The 17418-nt window shown below is 63.0% G+C and overlaps 1 protein-coding gene across 4 annotated transcripts in view; it reads left to right on the top strand.

Annotated features, from left to right (window-relative positions):
• Window positions 1–2942: 2942 nt before the first annotated feature.
• The window catches only part of GRM4 (glutamate metabotropic receptor 4), a 52699-nt gene continuing 38223 nt past the window's right edge, over window positions 2943–17418 (top strand). The window contains exons 1-2 of one of the 4 annotated variants that reach the window (XM_087762206.1): window positions 2943–3017; window positions 11499–12281. In XM_087762206.1, the coding sequence (XP_087618332.1) occupies window positions 11763–12281 (519 nt within the window). In that variant the 5' untranslated portion in view covers window positions 2943–3017; window positions 11499–11762. Of the gene's footprint in view, window positions 3018–3993; window positions 4013–5251; window positions 5360–9184; window positions 9301–11498; window positions 12282–17418 lie in introns of those variants that run through there. The other 3 variants (XM_087762208.1, XM_087762207.1, XM_087762205.1) reach the window with 3 other exon arrangements.

Here is a 17418-nt window from a genome sequence, read left to right as displayed (position 1 = left end):
AGAGACTCTGCCAGCTGCAGCCACAGTGGCAGGAGCATCCCCAAATCCCTGGGACTCAGGTCCCCAAGACTGGGGGGGTTGGATGATGATTATTTTCCATCGGAGCCAGGGGAGCAGGGACCACCAAGCATCCCTGGGCGAGCAGGCTGCCGGAGCAATTCAGGTGATGCTTCAGCCCAAACTTCTGCATAATTTAGCCCAGCCACCTTCCCCCAGCGATTCCTCAGGACCTGGGCAAAGCAGAGCAGGCTGGCCTGGTGGCCTCGTGCCGGGGGGCACAGCCCTGCCCTGGTGCTGCAAGACCCCAGGCTGTGAGTGGGATGTCCTCTTTTCTCCTCGAAGGCAGAGCGCATGTCTTCAAAATCCCGCGGGAGCCGAGGGCTTCACCTGACCCGGAGCAGAGAGCTTGACCTCAGGGTGCCTCCGAGAGCTGCTTCTGGCGAAGGAATTTGCGCCAGCTTATCCCGCAGTGGCCGGAGCCCCCTCAATCCTGGCTCATGTGTGACCCATGAGCGTGGGCCACTGGCTGGTGCCTCTGGTGTGCCCCGAGGCTCTTCCAGGCTTGGGGCAGGGAAGGGGCTCCTCTCCTCCCAGGGACTCGGTGGCCCTGGGCACCGATGGGCGCAGACCCCCCTCCTGCCCATGAATCCCTGCCCTACATCATGCCGGTTCAAATAGCCCCCACGGGTCACCAGGTGATCCCAGGTGTGGGTCCTGGCTGGGTCCCGGGGGGCTCTCCCAACCCATTGCGGTGTTCCCACTGCTGCCCGTGGTGGGGACAACGTGGCTCCTCGACGGTCGGACCCCCCACTGGCTGCCCTGCTCCCTGCGCAGAAGGGCAAGGGCGAGTCCTCGCCCCCTGAGAGCCTTTTGGAAATACGTCAGGGACCCCCAAGACAGGCAGACGCTGGGTGAAAGCTGCTGCCCTGGAGCCCTGCTCAGGAACAGGAGGTTGCTCCTGGCAGGGCAGATCACAGCTAAGAGCGGGGCTGTCACCATCATCCCTCCTTGCGTCCCCTCCCCATGAGCCACAGTGCAGAGGTCCTTTTGGTTTGATTCCTGGCATCGGTGCTGGCACGGATGAGGGTTGCACGCCCTGTGTGCATGCGTGGGGGGGGCTGGATGGGGCTGTCCCCCTCCCAGGGCTGCCTTCCCCTGCATCAGAGCAGAATAACAACGAGAACTGCTTCAGCTCTCGCTGTAAATGAAATCACTGCAACAGCCTGGTCTCTCTGCAGGAGATAGTGCTCTGGGCATGATCCCGTGAGCATCTGAATCCATGGGAATATCGCCACTTATTTTAATGGCAGAAGGGCGGCTGGCCAGCTTTTCAGGCGAGTGCATCTTGCTGGAGAGCACGTAGCTCCTTCAAAGGCCTGGCCAGGGCGTTGCGCTGGGAGCTGGGCAGCCCGGAGTGCTTCTGGAAAATCACCTTGTCTCCAGCCCCCTGAACAGGATCCGGGTGACAGGGCTGCGATCGCCAGCGCCGAGCCCGTGGCAGCAGCACCTTCCTGCCCTGGACCTGGCTGACCCCGCACCAGGGCTGCTATTTCGCTATTCCAAGCAAGCAACACAAATCAGCCCTTAGGGAAGATGAGGCTGGAAATGTGGGATGGAAGGGCTGTGCTTTGCTTTTTGGTGCTCGGAGGGGCAGGTGGAGCTGCAGAGAGCCCCCCTGCAGCCAGGTCCCCCACTCCGGGGTCCCTGCATGGGCTGGGTGCTCTCGCAGCCCTGGTGTGCAGGCAGGTGTACTCCCTAATCGCCACGGTGACCGATTATCTCGCAGTCATTACCGTGATGGATCGGAGCAGTTAATGTGTCAATGGCCATTACTAGGGGGCTGTGTTTTCTCCGGATTAATGAATTGACACACCACGATGGGCTCCTCGGAGCCGCCGGGGCCTGGGGGGTGGTTTGATAGTGAAGGGAGGCGATGCACGAGCCGTGCGCTACGGGGTGTTGGCATCATTTTATGGGAGGCTGAGGAGAAGGGCAATGGTTTGGAGCGAGGTGGCTCTGGTGAGAGCCTCCTCCCTTATCCCTGCCCCGTGGAGCTGCTCCCACCGTGGGGAGGGGAAATTTGGGGATGGCTGTTAGCGCACACAGTGGGAGCCGGAGCCTCTCAGCGGCCTGGCGCAGGGGACCCTTCCTGTGCCCACGCCATGCACCCAGCTCCTTGCAGGGTCCTGCAGGGCTCGGCAAAGGCTGGGGCGTTTGCACCCATGGGAGCTGTCGTGGGCCTTCGCTTCTGCAGATGCTGAAATGAGAGGATGTGACCTGCGGGAAGCTCTTGAGCACGGCGGGGTCTGGAGGCCCGGACGCCTGCCAGTCCTGCTGCTGCGTTCGCGGCCGGGATGGTGGCTGTAGGTGACGGGCAGGGATAGAAGGAAAGGACAAGTACAAGCAAAACGCGTCTCGATGCTCAGGACCAGGAGGGGAGAGATTCTGGGGACAGCGGGGCATGAGGGGGGCAGGTCCATCCCTCCTCCCGCCGGCCGGGGCTTTTGTAGCCCTTCGTGCCCGGTGCTGCTCGGTGGAGGGGGCGTGCGGGGCTGCTGCCGCCCCTCCCGCGCCGGCAGCCGGGGGCGGGTGCGGGGGTCCCCCGCCGCCTCCCCGCCGCGGTGCGCTAGTGCTTTAAAAGGCTGGCAAAGCCGGCGGCGGGCTTCCCAGCGCCTCTTCATGCAAAACTTCCCCGGCCCCGGCCCTCCTCCTCCTCCTCTTCCTCCTCCTTCTCCTCCTCCTCCTCCTCCTCCTCCTCCTCCTCGTCGCGGCTGCGGTGTGCGGAGCGCGGCGGGTCCCGCCCGGCTGCGGCTCGCTCGGCTGCCCGGGCCGGGGCCGGGGCTGGGGCCGGGGCCGGGGCTGGGGGGGCCGCGGGCCGCCCCCGCCGCTTGCCGCAGGGCCCCCCCGGGCTGCCCGCGCCCCGCCGGGGCCGCAGCCGGACCGCGGCACCGGGCACCGGACAGCGGCCGCGGGCGGGGACGGGGTCGGCGGCGCCGCCAACTTCGCGCTGCCCGCGGGTAAGTGCGGGGCGGCGCGGGGGGGGCGCGGAGCATCCCCGGGACGCCCGGTCCCCCCAGACCCTCCCGGCGGGGCCCCCTCCTCCCCCTCCCGCAGCCCCGCTGCTCCCCCCCCAACGCTCCAGCAAATTTTCCGCCTTTCCTTCTTTTTTCTGTTTTGTTAGGGGGGGCTGCGACAGCGGGGGCTGCAGCAGGGACCCCCTGAGCCCCAGCCCGTCGCCCCCGGCTGCCCCCACCCTCCCGCGGCAGCTCCCCTCTCCCACCCACCGCGTTGTTCACAGTTGTGGGGCTGCGGAGCGCTGCCCCTCGCCTCCCCGCAGCATCCCGCCGTGGGGGGGCACGGGGGGACACCCCCTCTGCCCCAGTCCCCAAGCCTGCCACCTTTGTCCCCAGAGGTGCCCGTGGCCCCGGCGGGGGCTGCGGGAGGAGGCCGGGAAGGGGTTCGGGGCAGGGGGCACCGGGCAGGGGCTGGTGGCCGTGGCGGAGCCGCAGGCGGGCGGCTGCCCTCGCCTCGCCGCAGCGGGCAGGGCCCGCAGAGCCCGCCGCAGGCAGGGCAGGGGGAGAGGCAGCCGGTGCTTTGCCCAGGTCAGTGGGGAAGGGGCTGCCCCTTGGCGCTTGGAGGGGCTTCGGGGGGGTAAGACCCTTCCCCGCAGCCGTGGAGGTGTCCCCGGTTCGGGGCAGGGTGCCCCGCTCCATGTGCAGACACACGCTCTCGGGCTTGTTTTCCTCTCCGGAGCACTCTCCCGCTCCTCGGAGCTTTTTGGGAGAGCGGATCTGCGTGGCTTCGGGAGCCGCTGGGGAAGTTGGCAGCCGTGGGAAAAAAACGGAGAACTCTCCCACCGCCTGCCTGGGTGCAGCCCCGCCGCCCTCCTCCTCCTCCTGCTGTGATGAGTTTGCCGTGCTCTGCCAGCCGCGTTTATTTTTCTGTGGGCTGCTTCGGGTTTGGGGGGGATGCCCACTGCCTTCAGCGGCGGCTGCGACAGAGAGGCTGCGGAGTGAGTCATTGCCATCGCCGCTGCCGGGTGACCTGTGGCTCGGGGCTTGACGGGAGGGATGGCACGAAGCAGGGCTGGAGGGACCGGCGGAGCTCACCGGCACTGGCCACTGGCCCGAGGGAGGGCCCGGGGAGGGAGGGAACTGAGCTGATCTGTTGAACGCAGTGAGGAGCTCAGGAAAATGCCAACAGAAGTGCCAAAAGGAGAAAAAAAAAAGCTCATTTCCTTCCCTCCCTTCGCTCCCTGTACACGGGGATTTATCCGCACCAGGGCAGCGGGTGGGGGGTGCAGGGGGACATGCTGGGCAAGGCTCCGGCTGGGGGGAGAGCCGGGGGGGGACCCTGCTCCCCGAGACCTGCTGCCTCTGTGCCGAGAGCGGCGGTCCGATGGGACGTGCAGAGAGGCTGGCTGCTTCTGGCCAGCCTGGCCGAGCCGGGGGGATGCAGTGCTGGGGGCCGGGGCGAGGGTCTTTGCCAGGGTGGTGGGTCCCCACAGGCAGCAGCGGGCTCCAGCTGCCCCAGGCTGGCGGGCACAGGCGAGCGCATTTTGGGGAGGGCAGCAGGTGCTGGGCTGGTGGTGCTGAGCTGCACTCTGGGGTGTTGGGGCAGCTGAGGGGGAGCTTCAAGGGGGTTTTACAGTGGGAACCAAAGCTTGGGTGCAGCCATGGTCTGGGCCCGCGTCCCGGGGGCCAGCGTCGCCCTGTGGAGGAGCTTGCTGGCTCCCCAAAAAAGGGTGTCACGTGCTTCAACTTTGGCATCAGGCAGGAGGAGGATGGATTTGTCAGCTCAGCCACCCCCTTCCAGCTCTTCCCAGAAAGGCAACGGCTTGAAGATGTGGCAGGTCCTAATTATAACATATGCGAACCCGCTCCTGCCGCCCTCCCCGGCTTCATGCCCGCTGTGGGCACCATCTCTTCCTCTCGGGCTTCGCATCTAACGGAGGGGTTTCCTCTGCGGGGTGGTCCGGTTCCCCATGCCCCTGTGCTGTGGATGGCCCTGCACAAAGCCCGGCTCAGGACAGGGGTCTCTGCCCCCACCGGGGCTTTCCCAGGCTGGGTACCAGCAGGGTCTCATGCTGCCAGATCTCAGTCTTGGGGCATAGGCGTGATGGGGAGCAGAAACGCCGGGCAGTGCCGCAGGCACCGCTGGGGACCGGCAGTCAGGCTGCGCTCTTGCTCTGAGCCAGCGCCGTCCCAATTTGCAGAAGGTGATCAAAAATTAATTGCGGGATTTCGCTGCACGTGGCAGGAGCGGGGATGAGCGCCGGCTCCTTCCCTCCCTCCGGCCTCTCCCAGCTGGAGCTCTGTGCGTTGGCTGCCGGCAGAGACCCCGCACCGCCTCCCGCAAGGTGAGCCGCTGCGATCTCCGCTTGCTCCGCGGCCGGATCCTGCTCGCCTTCCCCTCGCCGCGCCATCCGATCCTTCAAAGAGAAGGATTAGCCCTGGCCTGCTTTGCATCGGGGAGGGAGGGGGAAGGAGAGCGCTTGCCTGCAGTTAAGGAGATAGAGGTATATATATCTCTCGTGATAAATATTCCCTGGGTCTGCTCTGCGCCCAGTGGGAGCCTTTTTCTTTGGACTTCAGCATCCTTCAGGGGATGCTCCAGGGCAGCGAGGAGGGTGGCGATACCGGCTTTTCCCCCCGTGGGGCTCCGAGCCGGGCGCTGGCAGAACCCAGTTGCAGAGGGGTTGAGTCGGCACCCTGGCGCTGGGCTTGGGCTTGCGCAAGCGTTGCGATATCGTTTCATGCATTGATTGAGGGATTGCTGGGGGGGAGCCACATCTTGGAGCGCGTCGGGTGGGTTTTGATGGTAAAATCTGGGGTCTCTGCTCACCGCTGCCTGCTGAGCCGCGGCCTTGCTTTTCCTCCGAGTGAACGCTGGGGTACTTGACCTGAATACTTAAGGTTTTGCTTGTCGAGAGAGAACTTCACCTGGCGTCCCTTCCTTCCGTGTCTAAATTCTGCTGTACTTCATGGAGCTTTTACAATTAAAAAAACCCAGGAGCCAAAGCGAAGTTCCCCGTAATCGCTTGCAAGTGGGGAAGAGTGAGTGTGCGCTAATTGGGATATTGTGCTGCGTGCCGGCTGGCCTCGCTTGCCGAAGGAATAGCAGGTGGGGAAAGAAACGGCCTTGATTTTCAAAAAGATGCTGGCGAGCTTGCGGCAGCCAGTGCAGCAGAAGCCGTCACAGCCCTCCCAGTGCCGGGGCCGGGCTGGGGAGGTCTCCTTGGTGGTGGGCTGATGGGCGGTCGGCTCCTCGGCTGTGGTCGTGCAGGTGAGTGCTGGGTGCAGCCTCTTGGCCGCTTCTTCCTGCAACTCCTAGACCGTGTCACCAGCTCAGCCTTTGCCTGGTTTAACAAGCCCCGATGCAATGGGGTGGGCTCGGTGCAAAACCAGTGAGTACCTTCGCTCTGAACTGGAAACCAACAGGTCCTGCACTACCGAAGGAGCCCGGTCCTGCTGCAGGCAGAGCTCTGCGGTCTGTGGGAGCAGGGTCTGCTCAGAGAGGGGTGGGATGCTCAGGCTGCCCTGCGATAAGCCCTGGCTGCGATCCGAATAACTCGCCTCTCGGTGTTGCCCGCTGCTGGCGGTGATAAAGCTGCGGTGATTAGCGCTTAGCCGGCACTTGGGTTGATGGCACATGAGATGTGAACTTGCCTGCCTGCAGCGGCACGGGCTCCATGGAGCTAATGGCAGTAAAATGACTTGGTTTTGACTGGGAGTCCTGCAGGGAGCAGAGCGAGGGAGAGAAATGGGCCGTTTCCTTCTTTATTTATTTATTTCCCCCCCAAAGGAAGTTTTTTATCGCTGCAAAACCCCAGTGTTGAGGGGCAGGTTGGGGAGCTCTTTGCCGTGCAGCCGCGATGGGCCAGGTCTCCTCTGGCCCCAGCGCTGGGGGTCAGGCTGGGAGGCCGCTCTCTCGGAGCGGTCGGTGTGGTTTGGGGGTCCCTCTGGGCTGTTTGTTCCCAGGGCTGTTGCAGCACCAGGCTGGGGAAGGGAAACTTTGCAAACAAAATCCAGGTGATGTGTGCGGGGGGGGGCTCCAGCTGCCTCTCCTGGAGGTGCACCAGCCCCGGGGAGCGACCGCAACCGCTTGCCTTGGCTCCAGAGCCCTGGGGTGCAGACCCCTGCGACAGGACGGGCTGCCCGGCTCCAGGGCTGTGTGTCCGGCGCAGCCGGTGGTGATGCAGCCGGGGATGCATCCCAGTGCCCGCAAGCACCTCTGGGCTCTGCGGGATGTGGCGAGCCCGAGTTGTGTCTCTGCAGCCCCGTGGGCGCTGGTGCAGCCCCGGCTGGTGCGATGCTTGCAGGGATGCATGGAAGGAGCCGTGGGAAGGAGCTGCAGCGATGAAGGCCGGGGTGGTCGGTCCCTGCTCCTGGCACTGGAGACGGTTTTGCAGCCGGACTCGGCGTGGCGCAGGGGAGTTTTTAATCAGCGTTGGACTTCTCCTGCCCAGCTGAGCCCTCGCCCTGCCCCGTCCAGGGGCCTCCGTGGACGGCGATGCCGGTGCGGGCCGGTGGCTCGGTGGCATGGCCACCACTAGAGGGGGGCAGGATGCCACCGTGCAGGACCGGCCGCGTGTCCCGGGCTGCGGGGGCCCCGCGGGGCTGGGGCGCAGCCCGGAGCCCGGCGCTGCCCGCGGCCCCTTGGCTCTCGGTGTTCCGGGGCGGCGGCGGCCCCGGCGCCCGCTTCTGCAGGCCTGACCCCCGTGAGAGCCGCCTGGCTCGGGCCGGGCGGGGACCCGTGCCCGGGATCCGGGGATCTGCTCGCTTTGGTTAGTTCTTGTGCCGCTTGCTGGATGGCCGCTCCGGCTGTGGCACGGGGCGATGGAAAGGCTCGTTCCTCACCGCTTGTCGGACGCGGGAGGAAGCAGCATCGCTCCTTCCTTTGGCGTGGTGATGAACGCCACGCTGGGCATTTATCCCGCCCCGTTCATTACCACCCTCGGGGGTGCGCACCTGCACCTGGCTTGTTGCAAATCTGTAAATGGTTTTCCCCCAGGGTGGTGCTGCCCCCGCGGAGCTGTGCAGACGGGGCAGGAGGGCAGCTCCGTCCCCTCGCTGCCTGTAGCAGGTGGGTAGGGCTGTTCCCTGCTCCGTGAGCATGTGCTGGAGGCAGGCGTCTCGCTCCAGATGTGCATCTCCCTCCAGATGTGCAGGACCTGGCCTCACGGTGGAAGGGCTGCTTTGGGGAGGTGCAGGAGCTGGGCTCCCTGGGGATGCAGAGGCTGGTCCCACACCTTGGAGGAAGGATGGGTTTTCCTCCTCCTTGCCCTTGAGCTTTAAGGCCTGGGCTCCTGCTCGCCCAGCCCCACGCGCTGCCCACCCCTCTGGGCAGCATCCCAGGGCTGGGCGCATCCCTGGCACCAGGGGGACGAAGGTTTGGGCTGTGTGGGGAGCAGCGGCTGGTGTGCGGCCGTGGGGATGCCCGGGGCAGCGGAGGGGGACGGGAGGAAGGGGATGCTCATCTCCTGTCCCTTCCCAACGCGTGCTCAGGCCGTTTGCAGCACAGGCTCATCGGGTAATTCAGGCTGCATCTCCCCTAATGATTCAGCGAGGGATTCAAACCAGCTCTCCCCTCCCCTCCCCATTATTTGTGCTTTCTTCTTGCCTGCCGTGATATTTTTACCTTCAGTTCGTTCAGATTATATGATCAAAGGAGGCACAAAGGGGAGAGAACAGAGAGGAAAAAGCTTAAAAGAAGAAAGGGAGAGGCTGTGGGCTCTGGGGGCACTGCCAGCTCTGCGGGAGCTGCCGTGCGCTTGGAGATTTTTCCTGGGAGCGGGTCTGCATGGTGACCCATCGCACCTTCTCCGATAGGCAGAAATGTCGTGACTCCTGGGGTAGGATGCAAGAAATGACCTGATTTCAGCTGGCGTGGGGCTGCAGGGGGCGGCTGCAGTTTGAGCATCACTGGGTCTCCCCATCATCTGCCTCCTTGCCACGGGCAGAGCCTGACCCGCTTCCAGGCTGCAGCAGGAAACACTTTACCTGGCTCCTGCTGGCGATGCATGGGATGGTTTTGCAAAGGAGATGGGACTGTACGGAGGGTTGATCCCTGTCCGTGATCCCCATCTGAGCGGGGCTGCGCTCACAGGAGGTCTCCCGGCGGCTGGGCAGGCTGGGGTGGGCGAGTGTCGTGCTGCAGCACTCCCAAGCTCCTGCCTTTTGAAGCAAAGAGCTCGGCACTGGGTAATTCTGGTTGCTTAAAAGCTCCGGCTGTCAGAAACGCTTTGGAGATGGGCCTTCAAGTGGCTCCGACGGGCAGGGATGTGCATAATTTATGGAGGTGAGTTGAGGCAAGGGCCCTCCTGACTGGGGTGGCTGCAGAGCTGGGAACCTCCTCCGCGGTGTAAAGGGGCTCGGCATGGCTGCTCTGGGGGGCAGCACCCCTCGGGGCCAGCTGAGGATCTGGCCGGGCAGGCGTGGGCTCGGATGCTGGGCTCTGCGCTTGAGCTGAGATTAATTTAAGCTGTTTCTTCAGTCTGGCTGTTGCAGCCCATCCTGCTTGGGGAATGCATTTGCCTGCTCGGCTCTCCTCCGCTTTTTGGTGCCTTGCATTAATCATGTGCTGCCCTCGCAGCATCCATCAGCGGCCACTTGGAGACAGCAGGGATGGGCTGCAGGGGAGAGCCTTCCCCTAAAGGGGAAACTGAGGCAGGGGGCCGTGCTGCTTGGGCAGGCTGTCCTGCAGCGATCTCGGAGCCAAGACTGTGGCAGCAGCCTGTGCCCGCTCGAGGGGCTCTGTGGTGAAAGCAGAAGAGATGGTGAGAGCACAGGGGATTGCAGGAGGATGGAGAGAGGCCAGGCCCCCCGGCTGCGAGCAGGAGGCTCCTGCAGGGGTGTGGGGCCAGGATGGAGGGGCTGGGATGGGCTGAGCCGGCGCCTCCGAGATACGGTGTGGGCACCGGTGTGCTGGGGCAGTGGGGCACAGCGGCACTTAGCAAGAGCGGGTGGGATTTTTTCCACCTGGTGAAAGAACCAAATCTCACCCCATGCTGTTCGATGGTTAATGGGGACCCGAGGGTGCCTCCCCCTGTGCCGCGCTGCAGGGCAGGGCTGCTCTTCAATGGCTGCTTCTTGGGGGAGCGCAGCCAGTGATGCTGAAATGCTCCCCGTGGGCTGTGCTTGGTGCTGGGACTGGCAATGACCGGTGACCCGCGGGGAGGCGTTGGGATGCAGGTCGGGATGCAGCGTGCGTGCTTGGCACAGCCTGTGGGCATCACCCAGGCACCGCTCCCAGTGCCGTCACCACCAGTTTTGCCCCCAGTTTCCCAAGGGACTGTTCGCTCCCTCCTTCCCCTGCGGGCACCAAGCTCGGGGTCCGAGGGCCTTTGCAGCCCCACGCTCTCGGCACGCAGCTGACCGACCATCCTTCCTGCTTTTAATTTGAGCGGACCCTTGGGTTGCTTGCCTGGGGCAGCCAGAAAGCCAGACTCCTGCCACGGCTCAGGCGAGCCCTCGGTGCTGTCGATACTTGCTGCTGGAAGCTGTCGATAACGGATGCTTGCAAGGAAGCAGCTGCTGGTTGAGAAATCAGTGGCCCGAAGGAAGAGCGGCAGGAGCAGCAATGCTTGCAGTAGCAATTCAGATCCATAACGCCAGGTTTTGTCAGTGCGTGGCCATGTCGGCTCTCGCTTAAGGCACAGATCAGCTCCCAGCCTGCTCGGTTTGCCGTGCGGTGTTCGAGATGTGGGGACTCGCGGCAGGCGATTGTAAAACCCATTGGGAAGCAGCCCCCAGCTCCTTTGGCACCTCCCTTGCATGAGCTCAGTGGTGCAGGCGATGGGGGATGGCTCGTGTCCCTGACCCCTGCCAAGTGCCCGGCAGACGTGGGAGGAGGCTTGGCAAGATCTTCAGCCTCCGCTTGCTTTGCTGGGGACAGGAGCTTGTGTCTGGCTGGGCCATCGATGGGGACAAGGAAAGGGCAGGTGGGCGCAGTATGGGATGCTCAGCAGAGGAGGGGACTCGCCACTCGATAGAGTGGCTGTTTAAGGAGCAGGTTTCTCCCCAGATCAGCTCAGGGTTTAAATCAAGCTCAGCTTTAAGGCAGTCGCTTGGTTCCTCTGCCTGGCTCTGCCCTGGGGCAAGAAGGATGCTCTAGGGCCAGTGGGGACCAGGGCTGCGGTGCATGCAGGGTTTGACCCGCTCCGAGCACTGTCTCAGGGTCTGTCCTGCCCCAGCAGCTCCCTGAAGAGGGGATGGGATGGGACGGGTCCTGGGAACTCCCTCCAGCCCTGGTCCTGCTCCTCAGGGCAGAGTGAGCCGGGGCCCCTGCACCGGCCCCTCCCTCTGGATGTGGTTTGGGCTGAGCCAAAGCTGCTGGCGTGAATCAAAAATCAAATGAATCCTGAATCCTTTTTTTGCAATAACCCCCAGTGCTAATTTCTGCCGGGCTCCCTGATAAAAGCTCAGAATAGCTGATGTCCTCTCCATCCTCCTGCTGAATTTTCTCTCTCTCCCTCCCTCCTGTCCGCCCCCCCCAAGGACTCCGGAGGAAGGACCCGGAGCTTTGCTTGGGCTCAAGTCTCTGCCGTCGCCTCTTCTCCCCGGCGTAGCCATGCAGACCCCGGCACCCTCCTGCAGCCTGGCTCCTTGCTGCTGCCCGGGGACCGGCATCACCGACAGGAGCCGCTGACAGTGCCGCGAGCGGGAGCCCGCTGGGAGCCATGCCGCCCGCCTGTGCCAGCCTCGCTCCCTGACCGCTGCCAGGTTTTGGGCCACGAGCTCTGCCCCAGCACGGCTTTGGCGATGAGCGGGGGTTATTTTTGCATGGAGCGTCTCTCCTTCTGCCTCCTCCTGAGTGCCTGGAGCTGGGGGTGGGCGCCCGGGGGTGCCGCCAAGCCCAAAGGCCAGGGCTACCCGCACATGAACTCCATCCGCATCGACGGGGACATCACGCTCGGGGGGCTCTTCCCCGTGCACGGCCGAGGCACGGAGGGCAAAGCCTGTGGGGAGCTGAAGAAGGAGAAGGGCATCCATCGCCTGGAGGCCATGCTCTTTGCCCTGGACCGCATCAACAACGACCCCGACCTGCTCCCCAACATCACCCTGGGCGCCCGCATCCTGGACACGTGCTCGCGGGACACGCATGCCCTGGAGCAGTCGCTGACCTTCGTGCAAGCCCTCATCGAGAAGGACAGCACTGAGGTGCGCTGTGTCAACGGCGGTCCCCCCATCATCACCAAACCGGAGCGGGTGGTCGGCGTCATCGGCGCCTCGGGCAGCTCCGTCTCCATCATGGTGGCCAACATCCTGCGGCTCTTCAAGGTAGGGCTTGGCGAGGGTAAAAATAACCACTCGGCAAAACCACCGCGGGTGTTTTTGGCAGTGTTTCTACACTCGTGCCTTTTCCTCCACGGCTGGGGGTAGGCAGGAGCCAGTGTCTTCAAAACCCTTCTCCTGCCTCCCCCGAGTCCCTGGGGATCCCTTCCTCCATCCCCCTCCAGCGACGACACTTTTAGCAGGAGGATTTTTCTCTTCTCCCCCAGCTTCGTGGCGAGGGTGGCTGCTGATGCTCCTGGTGTCAGCAGGGCTGTGGAAGGGAGGTCGCCTTGCAGGGGCTGGATGGGGAGGTGGGCTGAGGGTGGGTGCAGGGTGGGATAACTCAGGCTGGAAGGGACTGTGGGGGGGCTCAGCCCACCGCCCATGCCCACTGGGTCCGTCTCTGGGGTCAGACCAGGTTGCTCAGGGCTTAGTTGTGGTGGATCTTGGAAACCTCTGAGGCTGGAGAAGGTCTAGCCTCCCTGGGAGCCCTCCGAGGGTTTCTGGGATGCAGCCCTCCCCCCCTCCCCAGCTGTTACTTGAGGGTCCTTGGCTGGTCTGTGGGGGCAGTGTCACCCGGGGGTCAGCCTGGGGGGACCCTGGACGTCCCACTCAGCACCCTGGGTGTAAGATACCCTTTGCCATCATATAAGACACGCTGGGCACCTCCCTGCCTGTGGCTGTCACCTATAGACTGATGCTCTCAACTTGCCTGCCTGCGAGCAGCTTGGTCGTTGGGAGCATTTCAGCAGAGACCACCCTGGCACCGGCTGTGGGGGATGGCTTGATAAGGGGGTGTGGGTTATACCCCCAAAATGCAAGCTCATACCTGAGCCAAGTGGCTGGGGAGCCGCAGGGTTGCTGCGTTCGCTGCTGGGATGGAGGCAGCTATCGCTGACAGGGTGTGAGGATGGCTAGGACGGGTCTGTGCTCCAGGCCAGGGGACATCAGCCAGGCTGGGGACACTTGTCCTGTGTTGCCAGCCCCCGGCGTGCAGAGGGGAACAGGGCACTCGGGGCTGTGGTGGGACGAGGGCTGGCTCTCCCTCCCGCTCTCTGTGCCAGCCGCAGGAAAGCTGAGGAGTGGATAATTACTTTCCCCCTCACTGTGCGTTTATTTATCTGCAGCAATGTCCCTGGGCTAGAGAGAGTGTTTGAACAAGGGCCCCCTCCGCAGTAAATGACTGGGAGAAATGTAAATACTCCGCACAGCCAGCGGCGGTGGGAGCCCTGTGCTGTCCCTGGGGCGGGGTCCCAGCTCTGCCTCCCCTCCCAGCACCCCGAACCCCCTCGGTTCCGCAGGGCTGATGCCGTTTTCCTTTTTCTCTTTCCCCCCTCCTCTTCCTCCGCCGGCCCAGCGTGCTGAGAGCGCCGGGTGCCCTCCTGGGAGGGCTGGAAGCTGTTGGCAAAGATGGAAAAAACAGATCGCTGATGGAGTTTGATTTTTCTGGGTCCCTTTTTTTAAAACATGTTAATGTTCCAGGCGACGAGTGAGAGGGCTATTCAATAATTAAAATAATATAAATTAGAGAGAGCGGGAGGAACTTAAAAGCTATTTGCCGAGACAAAAAAGATTGAATGCTCGCCTCGGCGAGGAGGAGGGAGGCAGGCAGCGGGAAGGGAGGCAGGAGAGTGACAGCTGGAGGAGTGGAGGGTACCTACGTCCTTTCTAGGTTATTATTTTTTTTTCTCCCCCTTCTCCAATTTTGATCCTTGGGCAAAGCAGCCGTGACCCGTGCAGGAAGGATGTCACTGAGCCCAGATGCACCCATGCCCCAGCCTGGCACCAAGGCACTGGCGCTGCCAGTGGCCTGGTGAGGGCACGTCTGGAGCCCTGGCTGTCCCCAGCAACTTTAAAATCCAGAGTTGATCTCAGCCCAACGTGACAGTGAGGAGGTGGGTAGAGGATGGAGACTTTGAAATCCTTGGGGGGGGGACGATGCAGGACGAGCTCAACCCTTCCTCGACAGCAGTGAATCCCTGTGTGTGGGGACGGGGTGTGCATGCAGGTGGGCGCAGCGTGGGTGCGCTCCCCGGCGGTCCCCAGCGCAGGGACATCGTTCCCATGGGACGTGGGGTCTCACCCCGCCTCGCTGGGCACAGCCGTGTTCCTGCAGCGGCGGGGGCTCGAGGAGGCTCTTCCCCACATCACGACTGTCCCCCGCCACGGCCTGAGAGCTACTGCTGTTCTTTGTTATTCAAATCATGGGTTTATGGCAGGGACATGCTTAAAATGAAAATAAGGCAACTTCCATTTCACGTCGCTGCTGACCTTTAAGTGCAGGTGACTCTGCTCTGAGGTTCAGCAAAGCGTTTGCCTTCCCGGGCACCGCTGCGCAGGCAGTTGCCTTTGTCCATTCCCTCGGGAATGAGACTTGCTGGAGCTCTGGCTCCTGCCATGGCATCATGGCACAAGGCGAGTACCGCTCACGTCCCCCTCAGCGCCTGTGCCAGGAGCCCTCGGTGTAAAGTGCTGGGAGCCGAAACAGGAGGACGCGCTCCTGATGCTGGGGCAAGCACCGGGGATGCCTGCCCTGGACGGGGCTCGGTGCCGCCTCCCCGCAGGCAGCTGGTGCGGGGGGATGCGTGGGGGCATTTCAAGTGCCCTCGAAGTACTTTGATTTTTAAATCGCTGAAGTGGTTCTCCGGGAGGGTTGTAGCACATCCAGCGAGCTGCGCAGGCACAAAATCAATTAGAAAGTACGACAAGGTGAGGAGCAAGCAGCTTCCCCCCTCCCGCCCCTGCGCCTGGGTGTGCGCTCACACCCATGCACCCGCTGCAGGCGGGAGCCGTCCCCTCCCTTTGCTGAGCCCCATTTCAGCCACGGCTCCCCTCGCCCCGCTCCCCGCAGCGGTGGATGGGTCGCAGCAGGTCTGTATCCCACCGTGCAAGTGCTGCAGAGCTCTCCCTGGGAGGGGGTCACAGCAGCCCCCCAGGTTATCCCCGGGAGCTTGGAGCAGCCCCATCTCTACCTCCGACCATACGCATGGTGGAGGTGGCTGTTCCTGCATAGGGATGATGCTGTCCCCCTCCATGGTCTCTCGCCCCACCCCACACTCCCGTCCTGTGCATCCCACTCTGCTCCATCCCTGCTCCATCCCTGCTCCCCTCCCGCACAGCCCACCAGCCCTCCCCCACTGGTGGTGAGCCTTGCCCCCTCCCTGCCAGGGGTTTTGTTGCTCCCGCGCTACATAAATAAATAACGTGTCCTTCCTTAGATGCCACAGCCTAATTAAAGCTGTACATCAGTGGAACAACTTGCAGATGCGGCATCCTCTGTCCAAGCCGGTTTCATCACTCCTTGTAGCTCTGCCTGCAGAAAAACCTTCCCCCAGATCCCCGGGCTCGGCTCCGTGTGATACCATCTCTCTGGCGTCACTGCAAGAGCTTTCTGGCACGCTCCAGCTCCTTCCCACCCCTTTCCGCTGGCTTTCCAGCCCCAGCTCTACCCGGTTTCTCCTGAACCACCACAGCCATGATGGTGTCAAAGGAACCAGCTCCATCCCCTGCAAATGTGATCCCTGAAAAGCTGTGTCAGAGCCTGGGTGCATTTTTCAACCCCATCCAGAAGCACCTGGGATGTGATGGACCTCAAGCGCTCAGCCGGGGCGAGGAGCATCCCTGGTGAGAGGATGGACTCGACACATGCAGGATACTTCGAGGCGCTTGGTTTCTTCATGGCAGCGAGTGCAGCAGCTCTTTTTAGCACAGGAGCGTTGCACAGCATGAATAATTCACCTAATGGAGGACGCTGCCCGTTGTGTGCGCGGTGGGAGCCGGGTGCGCTCCGCACCTGCAGGCACGCGAGGTTTTGCTGCTCGGGGCTGGGTTGCTGCAGTTGTGGGGGGTGCGGAGCTGGATCGGGTCCCCGGTACTAAGCCCCCCAGGTTTGTGTCTGCTCCCTGCTGGGGGAATGCCCCAAGGCTTTGGGGGCAGTGGGATGGGGGGGATGCGGCATTCAGCACCACGCTTCCCCACTTAGTGGGTAAATAACCTTCATGAAGCCAGGAATGTGGAAATTGTCTGGGGGACGCTCTGATTAATCACTCACTCTGCTCCTGCCACTTCATTTCCTTGTTCTTCACTGGGTTTATTAGAACAAATTGCAGCTGCCTGGCTCCCCTGGGCTGTCCCGGCCCCGCAGCCCCCGGCCTCGGTGCCCACGGCATGGCTCTGTGAGGAGGAGCGGGAGGCCGAAGGCGGAGGGGATGGCAGGTCTGGCAAGGAGCATGCCGAAGGGCAATGGCCATGGCTCTCTGCTTTGCTCTCAGCTGGGTTGTTTTCTTTTTGAAAAAGGGATGCAACTGCCCCCTGGCAGCACTGGGGTTTTCTGCTGGAGCTGCCTGCCTGGTGCGGGAAACCAGGTCCGTGGGCAATTAAGGAAAAGTTTTCTTTCTCATCACTGGTTTTACGTCTGCTTCCGGCACCCCCAGGTGAGCTGTCTCCTTTTGGCGTAAGCCCGCACCAGGGCTGGCCAGGAGATCCTCCCACAGCTGCTGCGCTTCCCGGTGCTTTATTTCTTGACAAGAGCCAGATTTATTGAAGGGACTGATCAGCCCGTGCCCGGCCGGTGTCAGCCCCGGCGTTGGAGCTGCCTGATTTACACACTCAGTTTAACAGGTTGCGGCAAAGGAGCGGGCAGGTCGGGGAGTCCATTGCTCCCTGCCCCAAGCTGTGTCCCCTTGAGCGCGGCTGTCGTGTCACCGCAGAACAGCTGGAGCTGGCAAATGGAGGAATTTGTTACCGGCTCTGTGGGTGTTGGTGCATTGCGATGCCTGAGCGATTTGCTTGACCTGTCCTCATTTTCAGTTGGGGAAACTGAGGCACAGAGACCTGGTGAGCAGCCCAGGGTCTGCGGGGTGTGGGGTCTTTATCACTCTCCAAGGAGATGCCGAGGGCTGGATCCTGTCTTGGCACTGGGCCGGATCCTGTGGCCCTGGGGACGGGGCAGTGGGCCAGGGGCTGCAGCTCGCTCTGCTCCGGTGACAAGGTCTGACCATCCCCGCTCAGCCCCTTGCTCCTCCAGCCCCTGCGGTGCTTTATGCTCTCGCTAATTAAAAGCTGCTGTCCAAATGGCTCGATGATGGAAATTCTAATTAAATCAATTCCATCTTGTTGGTGAACCAGAGGTTTGCATAAGATA

Source organism: Nipponia nippon, unplaced genomic scaffold (assembly GCF_047370975.1).
Source record: "Nipponia nippon isolate SJK-2023a ecotype South Korea unplaced genomic scaffold, ASM4737097v1 scaffold_25, whole genome shotgun sequence".
Lineage (NCBI taxonomy): Eukaryota > Metazoa > Chordata > Aves > Pelecaniformes > Threskiornithidae > Nipponia > Nipponia nippon.
This window is presented reverse-complemented; position numbering and strand designations above follow the sequence as displayed.